The sequence below is a fragment of the Haemaphysalis longicornis genome, unplaced genomic scaffold (genome assembly GCF_048455015.1).
Source record: "Haemaphysalis longicornis isolate Haplotype H1 unplaced genomic scaffold, Haemaphysalis longicornis Haplotype H1 scaffold_2, whole genome shotgun sequence".
Taxonomy (NCBI): Eukaryota; Metazoa; Arthropoda; class Arachnida; order Ixodida; family Ixodidae; genus Haemaphysalis; species Haemaphysalis longicornis.
The window spans coordinates 254,780,881-254,799,694 of record NW_027526295.1 but is presented as its reverse complement, the minus strand read 5'-3'; the positions used below and the strand labels follow the sequence as shown (position 1 = coordinate 254,799,694).

Genomic DNA, 18,814 nt, shown 5'->3' with positions numbered 1-18,814 from the left:
CCGCAAAGGCAGTGCCGACAGCGGTGAGCGGACCGGTGCGACCCTCGGCCGCTTTCGCAACGGGCCGCAAGGGGATCTCAGTGGCGCCCCTACAAACCCCTAAATAAGGTCCCTGTATACAGGGGCCTTACCCCTAAAGGCAGCGCTTATGCCGCATATTCCTCTACACCACCACCGCGGATTTCATAAGTCGTTTGGTGGTCCTGTGCAGCTACCGAATTTTTTAATAATTTCAGGGGAGCGTTGACCAGAGGGGGGGGGGGGGGGGGGTCAGCGCCTCATCACGGTAGAAAGCGGCCAAACGAGCAAGAGTAGGTCGTATGCACGGAACGATCCCGCCATTGCAACCGTCATCTGTGTGGCTGTTCCAGCAACCACGACACAACTCCTTTTCTTGTAATCGGCCGTCTATCTTCAATGCTGAGCGGGGACCGAAATTTCGCGTGCGCCTTGTTACTCTCCAAATCCGCTTAAAATAAACTTTTGGCTCTCCCGCTCTCACTCTCTTGTTCTCTCCCCCTCTCTCTATCTCCCTCCCTTCCTCCCCGAATATGGTAACTCCATATGTGGAGCATTCGCCTGGCTGTTGACGAGTGAGCTTGTCAATCCATCATAGTTTATTTATGCTCCTATAAATATTTCTTCTATGTGACGATTAGGTGGTGACATTATAAACCAAAATAAGCAACGTCCCGGTGTTTGCACATGACGTAGACTTTATCATTTGGGAGTGCTTTCTTCAACGCTTAGAGGTTAGGATAGCGCGACCCCAACCTGTACAAACAACGCCGTGAATTCTTGCCATGTTGAACGCTGGGTTTCCTCGAGATTACGTACACATGCTACTCTGGAGTTTCGTCCGTGTCGCATTCATTTACGCGATCCTGTTGGAGAAAGTAACGAACGGTGAAGTCAATATTTCGGGTAAGCCTGCACCTCGATCGAGATTTTTGCATTAATTGCCATTGGGACTAAAAAACCGTCGTCTTTGTCTTTCGAACAAATTTCCTGTGTTTGGGTGACATGGGGGGCTAGATGCTAATTGCAGGTGCTTTAACCGGAAATCTTGACCCAATTACTTGATCTCTGTGATTCAGCTGTTAACAAACATTCGCAATAAGGATACAGGAGAATCTCCTCGACAAATCAATGGTAGTTCCCGCAGTTTGTTCAGGTATGTTCTTGCACTCTGTCTCACAGATTTATCCATTAAATTAGCTCTACGAGAGTGTTGTTGTTAATTACCCTTGCGAATTAGGCCCGCACTTGATGCACCTCAACGTTTTCATAATCCAGTAGGTAACAACTTCACGCTCTTTGCATACGATTCCTTCTCCATGTCCGGTAGTTTATTTATTTTTATATAAGGATATACTGCAGGACATAGGCCCAAGCAGAAGAGGCACAAAGAGCCGGGGCATAGTGCAAAGGACAATCAAAGGGCACAAAACATAATGCTACATGCGGCAGTATCCTCAGTTTCAGGGCATAGTGCAAAGGACTAGCAAATGCCACAAAACGTAATACTACATGCGGCAGTATCCTCAGTTGCAGGGGCATAGTGCAGAGGACTAGCAAATTGCATAAAACGTAGTACTACATGCGGCAGTATCCTCAGTTTCAGGGGCATAAAGCAGAGGACTATCAAAGGGCACAAAACGTAATACTATATGCGGATGTATCCTCAGTTGCAGGGCATAGTGCAAACGACTAGCAAATGGCATAAAACGTAATACTACATGCGGCAGTGTCCTCAGTAAGCTTCAATGCAATTGTGACACTATCCGTTTCTCCTGCATTGAACTATTCGCGTACACAGCAGGCGTACGGAGTGAAAAACGTAAATCTTTCTGCCGCAATTTGTCTGAACGTTTTCCCGTTAGGTGCCATATCACACGCCGTCAAAGAGAAGATTTGGAATGTATTCCCTTAACATTACAGGCCGCGTACAACGATGAAGGAGCCCAACAAACCTCGTTCAGTCAGGCTGTGGTATGAGATCGATGCCTTTTGCAGTCTACAGATGAATAAGGCCGCTTCCAGAGTTAACAGTCTTGCTTCACCGGACTAGACAGGAAATGCCGACGCAGCAACGAATGCTCCAATGGCAAAACTACGGTTAGACGGTGAAACAACGCCAATTGTGAAAACCGTCCACCCTCTTGTTCGACTTCATTCCCCCTGGTGACCGAATGATGTTAGATGACTGAGCCCGCCACTTTCTAATTGCATCAATGGCGGAGTTCTTCGTGAATTTATCCGCGTTACATCCCTGTTAAACAGGCTGAAAGGCCAACTTTAATTGTCAAAGGGCCATATAGCTTGTGCCAGGGGCGGAAATAGAATATCAAACGCCTGTGCGTTGACCAGAGGTCGGCAAACTCACTCATGAGTCCACTTACTCAGACTCATTTCGACTCAAACTCACGCGTGAGTTTGAGTTTGAGTGAGCGCGAGGCTATTGTGGCATGGTGAGTTTGAGCTTGAGTGAGTTTGAGCCGAGTGAGCCCAACTGAGTTTGAGTCCGATTGAGTTTGAGTACGCCTGAAACCTAGTGAATTCTGAGTCCATTTTGAGTTCTGAGTACATTTTGAGTTTGAGTTCCTTTTGAGTTCTGAGTACATTTTGAGTATGAGTCCATTTTGAGTTCTGAGCACATTTTGAGTTTGAGTCCATTTTGAGTTTGAGTACATTTTGAGTTTGAGCCCATTTTGAGTTCTGAGTACATTCTGAGTTTGAGTACATTTTGAGTTCTGAGTACATTCTGAGTTTGAGTACATTTTGAGTTTGAGTACATATTGAGTTTTGAGTACATTTTGAGTTCTGAGTACATATGAGTTTTGAGTCCATTTTGAGTTTGAGTACATATGAGTAGCCTAGCAGGCAGCTATGGTTGGCTGTTAAGTTTTATGCGTCGCTGTGGGCTTGGAATTCAGGTTACCTGCCGGTACGGCACCATTCGCGATCCGCGTGATCGGTTGGGAGGGAGGGGGTGTCTGATTTTTTTTACTTTCTTGTTGAATTTTCATGACCCTAAGCACTTGCTGTATACCAAGTTTTCGCGGCTGGCGCGTGAGTGATACTTGACTGGTGAGGTCATAAAAAAGGGTTGTGTTAACTTTTCCTCCTAATGGATCCACTTAGAGGGTGGGAAAGGGTGTTGGGAAATCACACTGCGGCGCTTGCTTGCTTGTTGTTCGCCTGCTACTGTTAAAGGCTTGATATATTAGGGGTCACAAATGAAGAGGTGAGAGCCGGGGGGGAAAGGGGGTGAGGGCTGTCCCTTCTGCTGTTTCAAATGAATTAGCTGAATTGACTGGGCAATGCCCCTTTAGACAGAATAATGACCGCATTAGATTGGGTGAAAAGTCAAACTGATGACGCTAAGGCGTGTAAGGTATCAAATGAAAGGTCCCGATTAACAGAATCACGCGGGGTAAATAAAAAACGCTGCCTGATTGTAATCATCAGGTATTCATAATAAGTGATAGATTGGGTTAAAATTCTAAATGACGCTGCGAGGGCATCTGGAGAATCAAATTCAAGGTCTCGATGTGGGGAATCATTCGGGACAAAATGAGTTATGGTAATATAATGACGTAGTCATGGTTAGTCATAGATTCGGTTGAAATTTAAGTTCATTGCGCTAGGGTGTGTGGCGTATCAAATTAAAGGTCGCGATGAGGGTAATCAAGTGCTTCCTGATTATTATCATGACATACTCAAGGTGGGTCATAAATTAGGTTAAAACTCACAATGACACCACTGGGTGTGCGGGGCATCAAATGGAAGGTTTTGTTGAGGGAAATCACGTGGGACAAACATGCGGTTGGCTATATCATGAGATAGTCATGGTTAGTCATTGATTGGTTTAACATTCAAATTGATTCCGCCAGGACGTGATGGGTATCAAATTAATGGTCTTGATGAGCGGAATCACGTGGGTGAAATACAAACTTGCTTCCTGGTTATAACCGTGAGATAGTCATGGCGAGTCTTATATTGGGTTGAAATTCGAAGTGACCCTGCTAGGGCGTGTAGGGTATCAAATTAACGGTCTTGACGACGGGAATCACGCGGTACAAATAAAAAAAAGGCTTCGTGGTTTTAATCATGAGATAGTCAATATGAGTCATAGATTGGGTTAAATTCAAGGTGAGGCCGCTAAAGCATGTGGGGTGTCAAATTGAAGGTTTCAATTAGGGGAATCACGTCAGAAATTTAAATAATGCGTCCTGGTTACAGTCAGGAGAGTCATGGTTAGTTTGACTGGCATGAATTCTATATGATCCTGCTAGGGTGTGTGGGGTATCAAATTAAAGGTCTCGTCGAGGGGGATCACGTGGGACAAATATAAAAATGCTTCCTGATTATAGTTATGAGGATATAGTAAATGGTATCTTTCTTCAATTGCTGGGTAGGGTTTAACCAAAATTCCCTGCCAACCCGTAAGGCAGTTGTGCTATATCGATGCGAGGGCTTGTCCAGAGATGTCCATCAATGCGGTATATAGTAATAAAAATATTGGCGTCTCATTGCTGAATCAACGAGGCAGGATGAAACACACACACACACACACACACACACACACACACACACACACACACACACACACACACGCACGCACACGCACACGCACACGCACACGCACGCGCGCGCGCACACACGCACACGCACACGAGCACACGCACACGCACACGCACACGCACACACGCACTCGCACACGCACACACAGACACAGACACAGACGCAGGCACGCACGCACGCACACACACGCACACACGCACGCGCACACACACACGCACACGCACGCACGCAAACGCACGCGTACACACGCACACACGCGCACACACGCACACGCACACACGCGCACACACACACACACAAACACAGAAACAGAGACACCCACACGCACACGCACGCACGCCCATGCACACACGCACACACACACGCACACACACGCACGCACACACACACACGCACACACACGCACGCACGCGCACGCGCGCACACACACGCACACGCATGCAAACGCACACGCACACGCACACACGCAAACACATGCGAACACACGCACACACGCGCACACGCGCACACGCACACGCACACACACACACACATGCAAACGCACGCGCACTCGCACTCGCACACGAACACGCGTGCATGCTGGAAATTAACAGCTGGGTACGGTGGCGGTAATTCCTTACAAAGATAGCGTGGTGCTGAGTCGAGCTACGAGAGCTCATCCCACCTAGCAAATGCTAATAAAAACTAATACAAGTGCCTCGGCCAACAACGAGGCACTTTTCTGTTTGTCCCACGTGATGTCCCTCCTCTAGACCCTCAATTTGATATCCGACATTCTTCAGCGCCGCATATCTCCGAATTTTAACCCAATCTGAGACTATTCATGACTCCCCTGTTACACGGTTCGCCATTTTCGGTATTTCTTTCTTAATATTTTTTTTAGTTTTTTAACATTTAGTTTGATCAATTGTCTACATTTGCGCTTTTATAATTATTACAGGTTGAACTTCCGTGATATCTGCATTTTTGTGTAAATGCAGGGCGTTACACGATCCTCGTGGAAATAGGGAGAGGGGGGTACTCGGCAAAGAATGCTACGCATTAAAAAAGCAAACGCATATCCATGAACGCCTCGCGCTTCACAGATTCGCGGGGACAGTTCGCTTTGACGCAAGGCGTTTTTTTAGGATGTAGAGCAAGAATGCACGAAACCGTAACATTAAACAGCTTCGACATAAAAGAACGGAGCAGTAAGCGCACATCCCCTCGCCAAATCTTGCTTGTTTCGGCCCAGGGACCCAGCACACCATCTAGTCTGAACCACCTCTGTCATAAACACGAACACGGAGCCTACATCAAGAGTTTGGTATCCAATATATACGTACAATTGCTTGCAACCAGCGCTAGTCATCATGGGCAGCAGGTATAGCTGTATTAAATCTGCAACGAAAATTGTCTCCGACCTCACAGGAGCTACGATGTCATGTCGTGCCGAATGCAAGAGTTTGAGCTCACGAATTGGCACCCGTAATATTTTTACCACGCGTGAATTTGACAACACTGAATGCTAATGAAATCAGAGTCCATCTGAGCCACAGTAAATTCCTAACACGAGAGAGTTGTGAGGCCATTTGAGTTCTGAATTCATTTTGAGTTCTCAGCCCATTTCGAGTTCTGAGTTCATTTTGAGTTTTGAGTGAGTGAGTGAGTGAGTGAGTGAGTGAGTGAGTGAGTGAGTGAGTGAGTGAGTGAGTGAGTGAGTGAGTGAGTGAGTGAGTGAGTGAGTGAGTGAGTGAGTGAGTGAGTGAGTGAGTGAGTGAGTGAGTGAGTGAAGACTTTATTAAAATCGCTTGCAGGCGGCCTCCGTTACCGAAAGAACCTGACGCGGCCCTACGTCTTTCCGGCTGGGCTCTTTACTAGGCAGCTCCCTGGCGCTACTAGTGTCGAGGTCCTCCGGCCTGCCCGCGCTGGGCGGCCGGGCCCTCTCGGCTTTCGCTCGGGCGATGCTGTTCAAGTGCCGCCAGGATCTGCTGGACGGCCTGTAGTTGTGCGTCCTTGTCACTGCTCCGCGCCGCGGTCAGGTACCACGGCGGGATCTTTGTCTCCATTGACGCTTCTGTAGGTCTTGCCGAGCAGTCCCACAGGATGTGAGCCATCGTAGCCCGCGCACTGCGGCGCACTTTGCACGTATCGTCCTCGTATTGCTCGGGGCACACATGCTTCATGATGACCGGGGTCAGTAAGGAACCCGTCTGCAATTGTCTTAGTACCACCGCTTGCTCCCTGGCCAGGCCGGGGTGCGCCGGCGCCATTTCTCTTCTTCTCATCCTATAGTATGTCGTGATTTCGTTATATGTCCCCATCCTGTCTTTGGTTTCCCCCCACAGTTCTGCAGACGGGTTCGCTCCAGCCGCCCGGCCAGTTAACACTCGCGCGGTAGAGTTCGCCGTCTCATTGTGGTTCACATTTTGTTCTGACACTTCGTTCCCCGCCTGTGCGGGGAACCACTTCACTGTCACGTGCCTGTTCGCGAAGTCCAGCGAGGCGAGCAACCTCACTGCTCTACTACACACTCTCCCTCTGGCGAAGTTCGGCACGGCCCCTTTAGAGTCGCACAGAATGGTCCTAGTGTGTGGGTCCGCGATGGCTCAGGCTATAGCCACCTCTTCGGCACATCTCGCCTCACGTGCCCGGACACTTGCCGCGGTGACTGTTGAGCCGGTCTTGGCGTCGATGACCACTTCCGCGTACGTCTTCTTGCCTCGATACTCTGCTGCGTCCACGTACCTCGTGCCCGGCATCTCAGCGTGCAGCTCGACCATGGCCTTGGCTCGGGCCTTCCGCCGTTCTCCGCTGTGTTCGGGTACATTTTGAGTTTGAGTCCATTTTGAGTTCTGAGTGCATTTTGAGTTTGAGTCCAATTTGAGTTCTGAGTACATTTTGAGTTTGAGTCCATTTGGAGTTCTGAGTCCATTTTGAGTTGTGAGTACATTTTGAGTTTGAGTACTTTTTGAGTTTGAGTACATATTGAGTTTTGAGTACATTTTGAGTTTTGAGTCCGAGTGAGTTCTGAGTTTTGCGCTCAATGTGAGTTTGAGTTTGAGTGAGCGCAGATGTGCTGCTCAGCAGTGAGTCTGAGTTTGAGTGAGTGGTGATTCGAAAAAAAATTGAGTGAGTTTGAGTGAGCCGCGCCAACTTTGCCGAGGTAAGGCGATGACTGCGGTCTCACCTCAGGTACGAGGTACCAGGCAGACTGTAATTTTCAGGGGCCGCAATAGCTTGTGTCAGGGGCAGAAATAGAATATCAAACGCTTGTGCGATGACTGCAGGCTCACCTTAAGGTATACCAGGTACCAGGGCGCGATTACCACAGTCTCCCTTAAGGTACCAGGTAACCACCTGGTACCTGGTACCTTACGTGAGACTGCAGTCATTGCACAAGCGTTTGATATTCTATTTCCGCCACTGGCACAAGCTATTGGGGCCTTTGACAATTAAAGTCTGCCTTCCAGTTGGGCGAGTTGGTGTGCCACATGGTGCGAAGAGTGCGAGAAAACGGGCACTAGGAAAGCCGATGCGAAACAAACGGTACAAACCAGGAATTTCAACTCGATGGAGTAGCAAATCGCGTTCCTCTAATAGCGAACATATAGGAACCAGCGCTAGTACCCACGATGCCCCTTTCCCATGGGTACAACCCATTGAGTTATGCGTTACTTGCCATAATTATTTCACCTTTGTGCGCAATCAGGAATTGCCGCCTTCTGCAAATATAAAGGGTTACAACCGGAGGATTGGGGTTAAAAACAGGATAACTGGAAATGGCCTTTTTATTAGAACTATACCGAAACAAATTGTACGACAGTCGTGAGCTGAAACCACTGCATACGCATTGGAAGTTTTATCCCAATAGGTGTTATTGATAGCTACCCGTCCCAGTTTTATAACAAATAATATTGGCTCGTGCGAGAGGCGCGTGATTACAGACAAGGCCGCGTGCTGTCCCGAAAGATGGAATTAAAGAGGCCTCCAGTGTAATCATCATTTGAATAGCGAGAGATGAGGGGCAGAGCGTAAGGAGTGGGAGATACGAGGGAGAAGAGAGGTAGTAACTGTTTCAAAACAGCGCTAAATCGTAGAACTATGTTGTTTTGCTTCTAGAACACGTTTGGAGGGAGCGATGGGAGGAAAGAGAAGGGAGAAAGAAAATGGCTGCGTGTATGCTCACTTCGCGGGAAACGTCGAAAGATGATTGTCTTTTCCCGCTCCTACCACGTAAATGTCTTTCTTCTGTCCGCCACACGACTCTCACGACCTCTCCCCCCCCCCCCCCCTCCTTGCTCGTTTTACGATAAACACGGCTGAAGTTTGCACAAGTCAATTCAATTTTCTGGCGTTCCTCTGCTTGCGCGCCATCCACTGGAGCCTTTTGCTACTGCTGGACTGGGAATTCCGCCACGAGATCTAGGCTCTGGAATGAGTCCCTTTTATATTTCAGGGTGAAACCATGACTTTGAATGCGTATTTTTATTTGATATCGGAAATGCCAAGTACACATATATTTTTATTAAAAGAACACTACCTGTGCAGTTATGTATTGATGTTATGCCTCAAATATGCTGTGCTTTTTTTTTTTTTTTTTGCTCAGCAATGTTGACATGTATATTTTCCGATTTAGTGGTTCTGAAAGGTTTTGCCTACATATGCTTCTCGTTGAAGAATTCTGTGTCCGGGTCGGTAAATAGAGGGAGGAACGGAGGGAGGGACAGGCAGACGCAGACAGACAGACAGACAGACAGATCAAAATTTACGGGTTCAGGTAGCCTAAGAAACAGTATCGTCTTTAGAAAGCATTAAAACAAGATGACCGCTGGCAGGGGGAGAGGAGAGCAGTAGTTATGTGGCAGGAACGGCTGAGGCCTCATTGTTCTACGACATTTTCAGCGAAACGAACAGATACTTCAATACAATGGACTGGTGGGTTTATTTGGTTTATTACAGCTAAAGAAATTGCGTGCTCAGAACAGGACACAAATAAAAGGGACGACGACACACATTACTCTACTCAATTATTTATTTCGAAGAAAAGACGTTTGTTTAAATTGGGTTTCTTTTTGTGTGTTTATAGAAAACCTTTCTAAACCGCAGTGTTTTGTTTCTAATAAAGCTGTGAATATGGCACCTGTGACGTCCTTATTTTTATTTGCGTCCAGGTTTTACCTTTCTTTCTTTTATAGGCAAACAGATACGTGCCTAATTGTTTTCATTTCCCTACAGGTATACAAAAACATAGAACTGAACTGACCTCCCCGGCCGTAATAAAAATGTACTCCAGCATTTTCAAATACGTAGGTCCAGCATTTTGTGTTAGGTGTTTATTTGACATCATAGCCAATTTCTCTTCGTGAAGGTGCAATTTCAAAAATTCCGCGAATCTATTTACTTTTATGTTAGAACAAATACTGAAATTGATTTTTGGATGCATTGTGTCCGTAACAACCGTAAGGAAAAAACTAAATGGGCATATCAAGCGTCTGGACACTTACTAAGAAATACTAAAGACAGGTAATTTACTCAAATCCAAAACTGTCGTTTTAGGGCTTGGTTAGGCAAAACACCATAAAACAGTTTTTAGACTTTCGGATTGGTCGCTTATACTAAGAAAAATCTATTTCGGTATCTCAGCGGGCTTGCGAGTTTGAGGAGTGCATGAACAAATATTTTAGCTGTTTTCACCCTCTTATTGGGGTAATATTTTAAAACCCGAGATATACTATAGCTTGACAATAATCTTTTTTCTGGCATTTCAAACCTCTAGGGCCAGCCATTAGGCTTGGTGTTGATGTTACCTATTTAGCCTTATCTTTCCGTTAAGGGCGTAACTTTAAATTTCTTACCCTTGAAGCAACTTCTTACAGCAAAATCCTTCAAATAGTTTTTGCGTATTTGTACGAGTAACATTTATCAACAAAAATCAATTTTATCTATCAATCGGTCAAACATATATTGGGGAATCTATATGTACACTCAATATATTCCGAAATGCAGCATCGAATTTCAGGTGTTCGTTAGGGCGAAGCTCTAAAACAGCTTTCTAGACATTTTCATGGACGTGTATATATCGACAAAAACTACTCCCTCATCACAACAGAAGCGCGAAATTACCACTAATTCGCAAAAACAGAACTTTCCTCTTTTCCTTCAGTAGGGACGTGATTTCTAAAAATTCAGCCTTAGTATGCCCCTACGCCATGATAGAAACGTACTCCAGAGATCTGAAGTCTCTAGTTTCTAGTCCTGGCTGCGCAACAGTGAGTGAGTGAGTGAGTGAGTGAGTGAGTGAGTGAGTGAGTGAGTGAGTGAGTGAGTGAGTGAGTGAGTGAGTGAGTGAGTGAGTGAGTGAGTGAGTGAGTGAGTGAGTGAGTGAGTGAGTGAGTGAGTGAGTGAGTGAGTGAGTGAGTGAGTGAGTGAGTGAGTGAGTGAGTGAGTGAGTGAGTGAGTGAGTGAGTGAGTGAGTGAGTGAGTGAGTGAGTGAGTGAGTGAGTGAGTGAGTGAGTGAGTGAGTGAGTGAGTGAGTGGCGAAGTAACGGAAAGAGTAAGGAATTGTCACAAGCAAAGGAATGATAATTACATTCAGAGAACATATGCACACCACCGGATGTGAGCCACCTTAGGGGATACGTCAGTGGCATAATAAAAGATCGCGCTGCCCTACACGCGACGCTTGTTACGAAAATATAATCGGTGCCGTGCATACCGCGATCAAGCATCTGCACCAGCAGCAAGCGTAAAGCTCGGCGGCGACCGCAGTACGAAGATACCCGTTGAACAATTCAACATTAATGCTTTCGCCCAATACATTATTAGGAGTGATAAGGTGTCCTGGGATTTTCTTTTTTAATTCATTAAAAGAAACAACGTTATCAACAATATTTTTTTAAAAGCTCCAAGGGTTGCTATTGCATTACCACGTGATTTCCCGAGCACGGCCTGTAAACCACATGACGACCTCACTTCAACACGGCTGTAAATTCTCTACTGGAATGTTTAGAGCGTTCTGAAACTTTTCCTAACCTACATTAACCTATCATATCTCAATCTTTGGAGCTGGGTGCCATACTTTGGTCCCTGGTTAAAGATGGTAGCGCTGGACAAGCTGCTCTTTATTCACATTTGCTGTAGGAGATGCACAAAGCCAGTTGGAATCCACCTCAAAACCCTGGGGTAACGTCTTTTCCCATTAATTCCTCAAGAACTCCCTACACATTCTGAGCGTAGGGGATGAATTAGTTGAGCATACGGAGCTGGAACCGAACGGGTACTTTTCCAGGAACTGAACCTGAACAGTTATTTTCTAGCACGCTGAAAGCGAACTAGAAGGTAAACTACACAACAAACAACGGGTACTGGTTAGCAGTTACCAATCCGCCTTCTTTAGGACAAAGTGTACGCGTTTTAAATGCAGAGCATTTCTTTAACTCACGATGTCACCCGTTCTAGTTGTCCATCGTCGTCCGCACCGCTCCCCCTACACTATATAAAAAAAAATAGTTACCGGCGCCTGGTTTCGTTCCCACGATCATGCGGGCGGAACGCAAGGTACATGGGGCTCTACCCATTGCGCCACAAAGCCGACACAGAATGGAGGGCTACGAACGCGCCTTATATCCTTGACTCATTCAAACTACGTCAAGAAGCTGCTGATACAACGCCTAATAAATGATGTCATACCCACCTGCTAATAAATGATGTCACGTGACCACGTAATTACGTCTCCTCATTTAATTACAATACAACAACCAACAGCAACAAGTGCAACAACATTAACGTAACGCAAACTACTTAACGTCGTGCACCCCCGGAAATGCTCTGCATTTGATCGTGCCCCTCGCGAGGGGGATGTTTAGTTTCCTGCCGCAGCAAGAACCAGGCGTCCTCCTGCGCAGTTTGTGGCGCATACCCACTTGGGGGATTGGCCAGGATCGTTTCACTTACTACATGCCGGTTACGGCAGGGTTTGACTCCTTCCTGCTTGCGTTCTTCTGATTTCTGGCACCACATCGCAGCAGCACCATCAAAATTTTGTGGTGTTTCATTTGCAACTTCTTCGATTAACGCATTGACTTCCGCGGCCGGCCGAGGCCAAAAGCTCTTTGACCGGCGAAACGCGGCCGCTTAGAAACTTTTTTGTTCTGAAGTTGTACTTGAGTATACCTTAAGTTTATATACTCCTAACCCAAGCCCCCCCCCCCCCCTTTTCTTTAAAGCGAAGCTTTCTATGTCTCACTTGTGGCAATGTAGGAAAAACTGACCTCAGGAAAGCCAACTTTACAAAATGGGTTTCCACCAAGAGCACATGGTGATGGTGATGATGACAAAACGCGATGTTTTTTCAGATATGAATGCACCACAGGAAAGCCAACTTTACACAATGAGCTTCCACAATAAGTACGGGGTGATGGCGGTTATGATGATGATGCTGCTGCTAACGATTATGATGAAACTCGAAGCTTTCCCTGATACAAATGCAGTCTGCAATTCAATCAGCCTAAATCCAAATAAACGACAACGATGACCTAACCGAATCCTCACATTCAAATGACCCAATCACAAACTAGTAGATAGGAAGTTATCACATCGCATTCGGTTAGCTCGTCGTTGTCGTAGATTAGTACTGTGGCTGATTGGATTGGGGACTTTGCATTTGTATCGTAGAAAGCTTCGTGTTTCAACCATCTTTCTTCCAAAAAGGGGTGTGAAAACTGCCCAGCACAAAACTTTCAAACCATGTTCCATGAACTAGCCCGAGCTTTATCTAGGTTCACGACGTAACAGTTCGTCCATCCATCGCCGCTAATGCGTGGTCAATAGCAATCACGGCTTTTCTCTTTAACCTTCCATCATCGCTAAATTCCGTGGTCCGTGCTATTCCTTCTGTTGCGTCTCCCACCACGCTAGGCTTGTGACGATAAATACAAAATACAAGATTGCGTTATTGTAAAAAGAACTAGCTTCTGGTAACTTGATAAACTCCATTCTGGCCGGCAAATACGTTGTTGTAAGAAAAAAAAATATAAACGCCGGAAGGCTTCCAAACTTTACGCTGCACAACGTCAGCATGCGACGGAATATGTGAACATTAAAAGCAATGATATCAATGTTTTAATTCCTGTTCAGCGTTTTTCAAATACAAACTATTCATTAGAATTCAACTGTTAGGATCGAACGAAAATAAGGGAACAACTAGGACACAGTCATGTTTCCCTGCGTGGCATTGGTCGCCGGCCGCCAGTTGTATGAGCCAGCCACTGTGACGAGATAAGTGTTGAGCGAAAGTCACGTCTTGTGTTTTTTTTTTCCTAACGTCTAAACTAATTGTTTAAAGGTTAATTTAAAGTTGCATCACTTTTAACAGCGGAGCTGTTGTAGCTAGCGGTAACGTATGGAGCGTGACATGCTAAAAACTGTGGTTGATTCCTCTGTCATAGAAATCGGGAAAACACGAAAATGAAATGAGCAGCGAAATGAGCATGATTTGCGGGTCGGCGGCTGTCTTGTGGGTGTGCTTCGTGAGCGAAGTCCTGCTGGCGGTCGCTTCGGGAGAGGTGTACTGACGTCATTTCCGTGATGGATATGGCGTCAGTGAAGTCTTCGTGTATCCCGTCATTAAACACTTTCACGTCACAAATTAATACCCAAACTCTTTAGTACTAAAGGTTTCTTCCCCGCAAGAAGACCGGTGGGCAGGGGTGCACCCTCTACAGGCCGCTTGCTTCGTTGTACTGGCGTCATTTCCGTGACGGATATGACGTCAATAAAATCTTCGTATATCCAGGCATAAAACACTTTCATGTTAAAATGCCAAGAAACTGTCGAGCTCTCGCGAGCGCGTGCCTCGCGGCGACCGCAAAGCGTCCTCGGCGCGCGCAGTGGCCTTACCAAAAAATGGCGCAAATCCTGAGAACCGAGAAAATGGCGAGCGCTTGTGACATCGTGCCTCGCGGTGACTACCGAGGGTCCCCGGCTCGCGCAGTGGCTTAAGCAAAAAAAGAACAGGCGAGAACTTACAGGAGCGCCTCGCGTTGCCTAGCTACCAACAACCCCACAGCTGGCGCAACACCTGCTTCATGGAACCTCGACGCTACTGCAGGAACGCCGCGCAGGTGTCGTCACGCATGCGCCGCCGTAACGCCCCAGCTGTCGTCAAGCGCTACCGCGCATGTAATGCTTGGCATGAGGAACAGGGCGATATCGATGCATATGGCGATGACTGCTACTAGCACACTGCATAGCGATGACGGAACATGTAAATAAACGATTTCAAGCTTGTACAAATAGGTGGTGATGTGTCCGTCAGTGTTCACGTAGAAAGAAGCCCTGCAGCTTCGCTATGGTTGAAGCCTTGAGCGATTTAGTGCGAGCTTTACCAGTTTAAGGGGCGAAGCCCCTGCGGGGCTGAGCTGTTGGCGTCTCCTGTCGTCGGTGTCGTCGTCGTAATAGTCGTTTGTCTCAAGTAGTCGCGGTACTAAAACACCGGGAAACACGTGTACTCCTCACGCTGGCGCGTAAGCGGAGCTCCGACACCGCGTACTAAAAAAACACCGGGACACTCGTTCACGCCTCGCGCTAGAGAGCTTCGTGCTTCAAAGAAAAGAGACTTTTACAGCAAAGCTGTATCCCTGTACCCCCAAAAGGTTTCATCTCCGTTGGCAAAAAACGCGGAGGTGCCAAGAATACACTTGTACACTGCATGCTTCCCCTCAACGTTTCACGTTTGTGGAGATGGGCCGGGATTTTTTCATTCGGAAAGGGTTGTATTTTGGGCGAACCAAACCTGTATTTTGTGCTCATGATCGCTTTGAACAAATTGAACAACTAAAGTTATCACTCTTTTTTTGACTGGGTAATAGTTCTCTTAAGTGAACCGGTTCGCGAACCAGTTAGTTGCGTGTTTTAGCCGAACAGTAACTGAACCGGAATAAAATTAACTCAACCGAACCCGAACCGTAACAGAACCCGTATTTTCTTTCTTTTTTTTTTCATCGACAGGCGAGCACGGTTTTGCAGGTATCTTTAAACGAACTAAGATAAACCGCTGGACTAACTCTGACGCTGGTAACTTATTGACCTGACTTCATTCGTTTTGCCAGAATTGCTAGTATCTTCACATGGTTAGAAGAACTTTCCTATTCCCAGAAACCGAAGTACCCGTTGTAAGGAAAAAAGTTGCTCACCATGTCGGAGATTTGTTCAGTCCTACCATTTTCTTTTTAATTCCACTTGAAAACTGGCGTAAGGTTTATATTTTCCTTAAGTTATGGATTAGATAGTAAAATTTGGCCGCGATGGGTGCCATGTTCGACAGTATTAGATATTGTCCAACAACGCCGCTCTTGAATACCTCTCGAACATTGGACGAATTGACGGCACTCATTTGAAAGCGTATGCAAGTGGTCCTAGCAGAAATAAGTCTCCGATCTTCTTGAAATATATATAGCGCCGTGAAATCCCATGCACATTGTGTACGTAGGTTTCGATTAATTCTACTCCTCCCGCCTAAGTGAGTTTCCTGTAAGGTGCCCCAATGTAAAAAAAATAGTCACATGAGGCACATCTGTGTGGGGAGGGCATTTACCGTAATGATCAAGGTGAAGAGATGCCCTATAAATGGTTGCTGACGTACAACACCTTCCAAAAAAGCTCTATGACGTGAGGGTTCGGAATGCTCGCATGACGAACTTAGTTGTGGGGGAATTGAAACATAAGCGAAAGATCAGCGAACTTCAAACGTCACCCCACTTATTAGTCAACGCATTTCCGTGTTTAGTGTTTATCCATAGGTACCAGAATAACACAGAGAGAGAGAGGGGGGGGGAGAAAGGGAGAGAGAGGGGCTCTTTAATGTGAACTTGTGAGGTCAGCATTGCTAGTGACAAGGCTTGCAACGCCAGATGGGGGCTGACTACAATGATGAGTGGTGAATATTAGACATTAGGGATACGGCAGGAAGAAGGCAAACAAGACCCTTAAAGAAGACATCAGGCAAACGAAAACAACATTAATCATCTACGCCAATAATTTAATAAAATGCGTGCAAGTGAGCCTGGGTTGACGTCGTATTTATGTGCAAAACATGGATACCAAAAAAGAAGAGATTTCTTCCACGGTTTATCAGTGTTGCGACTCCTATAATTTATATATCGCTTAAAGCCCTTTACCTAGACAGATTATTACTTTTTGCGGAGAGAAAGATGCCTATATGACATGATTAGTATAAGCTGACACCCGCGATCTACTTCTTAGAAACAAGCTACATGGGACTACCCAAATGCTGACCCATGGCAAATAAATACGGTCACCTATAGTGATCGACTGTTGCTACCCGCAACCACAAACGATGTGCCGCAGTCAGTGCCAGTAGAGATCTTTATCAATAGGAATCTTTTACCAGTGAGGATCCTTGTTAACGTTATGCACGTCATGTGTCAATGCCCTCAATGGAGAAATCGAGTGAGCGAAAACTATTTGAATGCTGCACTTTAAGGTTTAAACTTTCCACCGCGTTGCTTCCAGAATTGATGGAAACAATTTCAAGGTTTTCATTTCTTGCCATATTACGTGATTGCACGAGCTCGGTGCACACTTTGTAGTCCTTAATTACATTGTTTAACCACATTAAATTTCTCAAATATACAAAACTACTAAATTATTGTAATAAAAAGGCTATTTAACTATTATGACATGGCACAAAATGGATTGAAGATGAAAATAGTTACAGAGAACGAAAATACCATAAAGCTTTCTACGACGAAGGAGTAAGAAATAAGTGCTATGACACTTCAGAACAAGGACCGTATAGAATCAAGAAATAAACTCACTGACGCTTCGGTCATGCAACAAGCTTTGTGTCGCATTTTGGGAGGAAATACATAGCCCCAATGCTAAAATTCCCGCAGCAAACGCATGATCATAAAACACTGTTCGTGCTAATGATGATCGTTCTGAAAGCCGCACGTAATAGTGAAGTGTTCCTTAATTGTATTTTTAACGAATTTGTATATGACGACAGCTGCTCGTATATTGATGTTTGGAATACATGATTTTCGCTTAATACTTGGTTGTTTGGGTGTACTGGGATTAATGAATTATTCAATACCTAGATAATGCCCCCCCCCCCCCCCCCCCAAACAAAAAAAGACTGCATACACAGCCACAACCCGTCAGACATTTGGCGGAAAGGGATCAATTACGTCCCAGAGTTTCTCTCAATCGAACTCGATGTATTGTCATAGTAAAGGGATTATGCGAAAAATTTAACATGCTATTCTGAACGCATTTGGCGGTAAAGTTTATTCCCCCCAAACTCAACCCCCCATCAAGCCGTTTAGAAATCAGCGGAGTTATGCGAGACGAAAAATCGCGTTCGCCGTAGGATAGGCTATTTTAACAACAGAGCGGTTTAAGCTGGAGCTTGGTCCGTTGGCAAATTAGCAAAAAAATACAAGAAAGAAACTCCGCCAGCGCGATGCGTACGGCACGGTGTTCGTGCAGTGGCTTTAGCAAAAAAATAATGAGATCACGGGGGTTTCCGCCCTGTGAGGAGCGCCCGACGTCGTTCAGGCGTGCGCGTGGGCTTGCGCCACGTGAGGCGATCCCGCCTTCGTAGTCGTCGTCATCGGGGCGGCGGCGCCGTGGCGCGCCAGTCGCTCAGGGCTCCCCCTCCGTAGAGGGGGAGCCTGGGAATTCTGCCGCGGGGTCGTTGAGACGGGGAAGCGCTGGGCGGTTAGGAGGGAGGCGACGTAAGCAGGCTTGACTCGGTCGGCGGCGACGACGTCTTCGCGGCCGTTAATGTCGAGGGTGACAGTCTCGGGTTCCCTCTCGCAACACGAGGAACGTGCAGTATATTGTAACGTAGTATTTTGCTTACATACTGCCGCTACTGTAGCATGAAGATCGGAAGGAAAAAGTCGAGACGTCGAAGAAGTTTTAAGGTTAACTTGTTTACTTTACTGGTAACATTGATGACATTTAGCACATACAAACTTGAAACAATTACACTTATTACATAGATGAAAAAGACAGTCAAAAGATTCAGAGTACTTAGCGGGACATAGCTGGCGGGCGAAGGGCTCCCGGCGGGAGGGCACGACGACGGGCGGCAGAGTTTTTGAAGAGAGTCCTGGTGCAGGCCGCACGCCGCCCTAGCTCTGTCCGCTCTCCCTCAATAGCCAGAGGGGCCGCGTTATATTTGCTTTGGGGGGACGCATTGGGGGAAAAAGCGCCTCCT

General features: G+C 46.3%; 1 protein-coding gene across 2 annotated transcripts in view; it reads left to right on the top strand.

The window, feature by feature from the left end:
* Nucleotides 1–766: 766 nt before the first annotated feature.
* Nucleotides 767–18,814, top strand: part of LOC144167749 (chitinase-3-like protein 1) — a 64,565-nt gene continuing 46,517 nt past the window's right edge. For both annotated transcript variants that reach the window (XM_077696933.1, XM_077696932.1), the window contains exon 1: nt 767–924. In XM_077696933.1, coding sequence (XP_077553059.1) covers nt 804–924 — 121 coding nt within the window. In that variant the 5' untranslated portion in view covers nt 767–803. The remainder of the gene's footprint in view (nt 925–18,814) is intronic.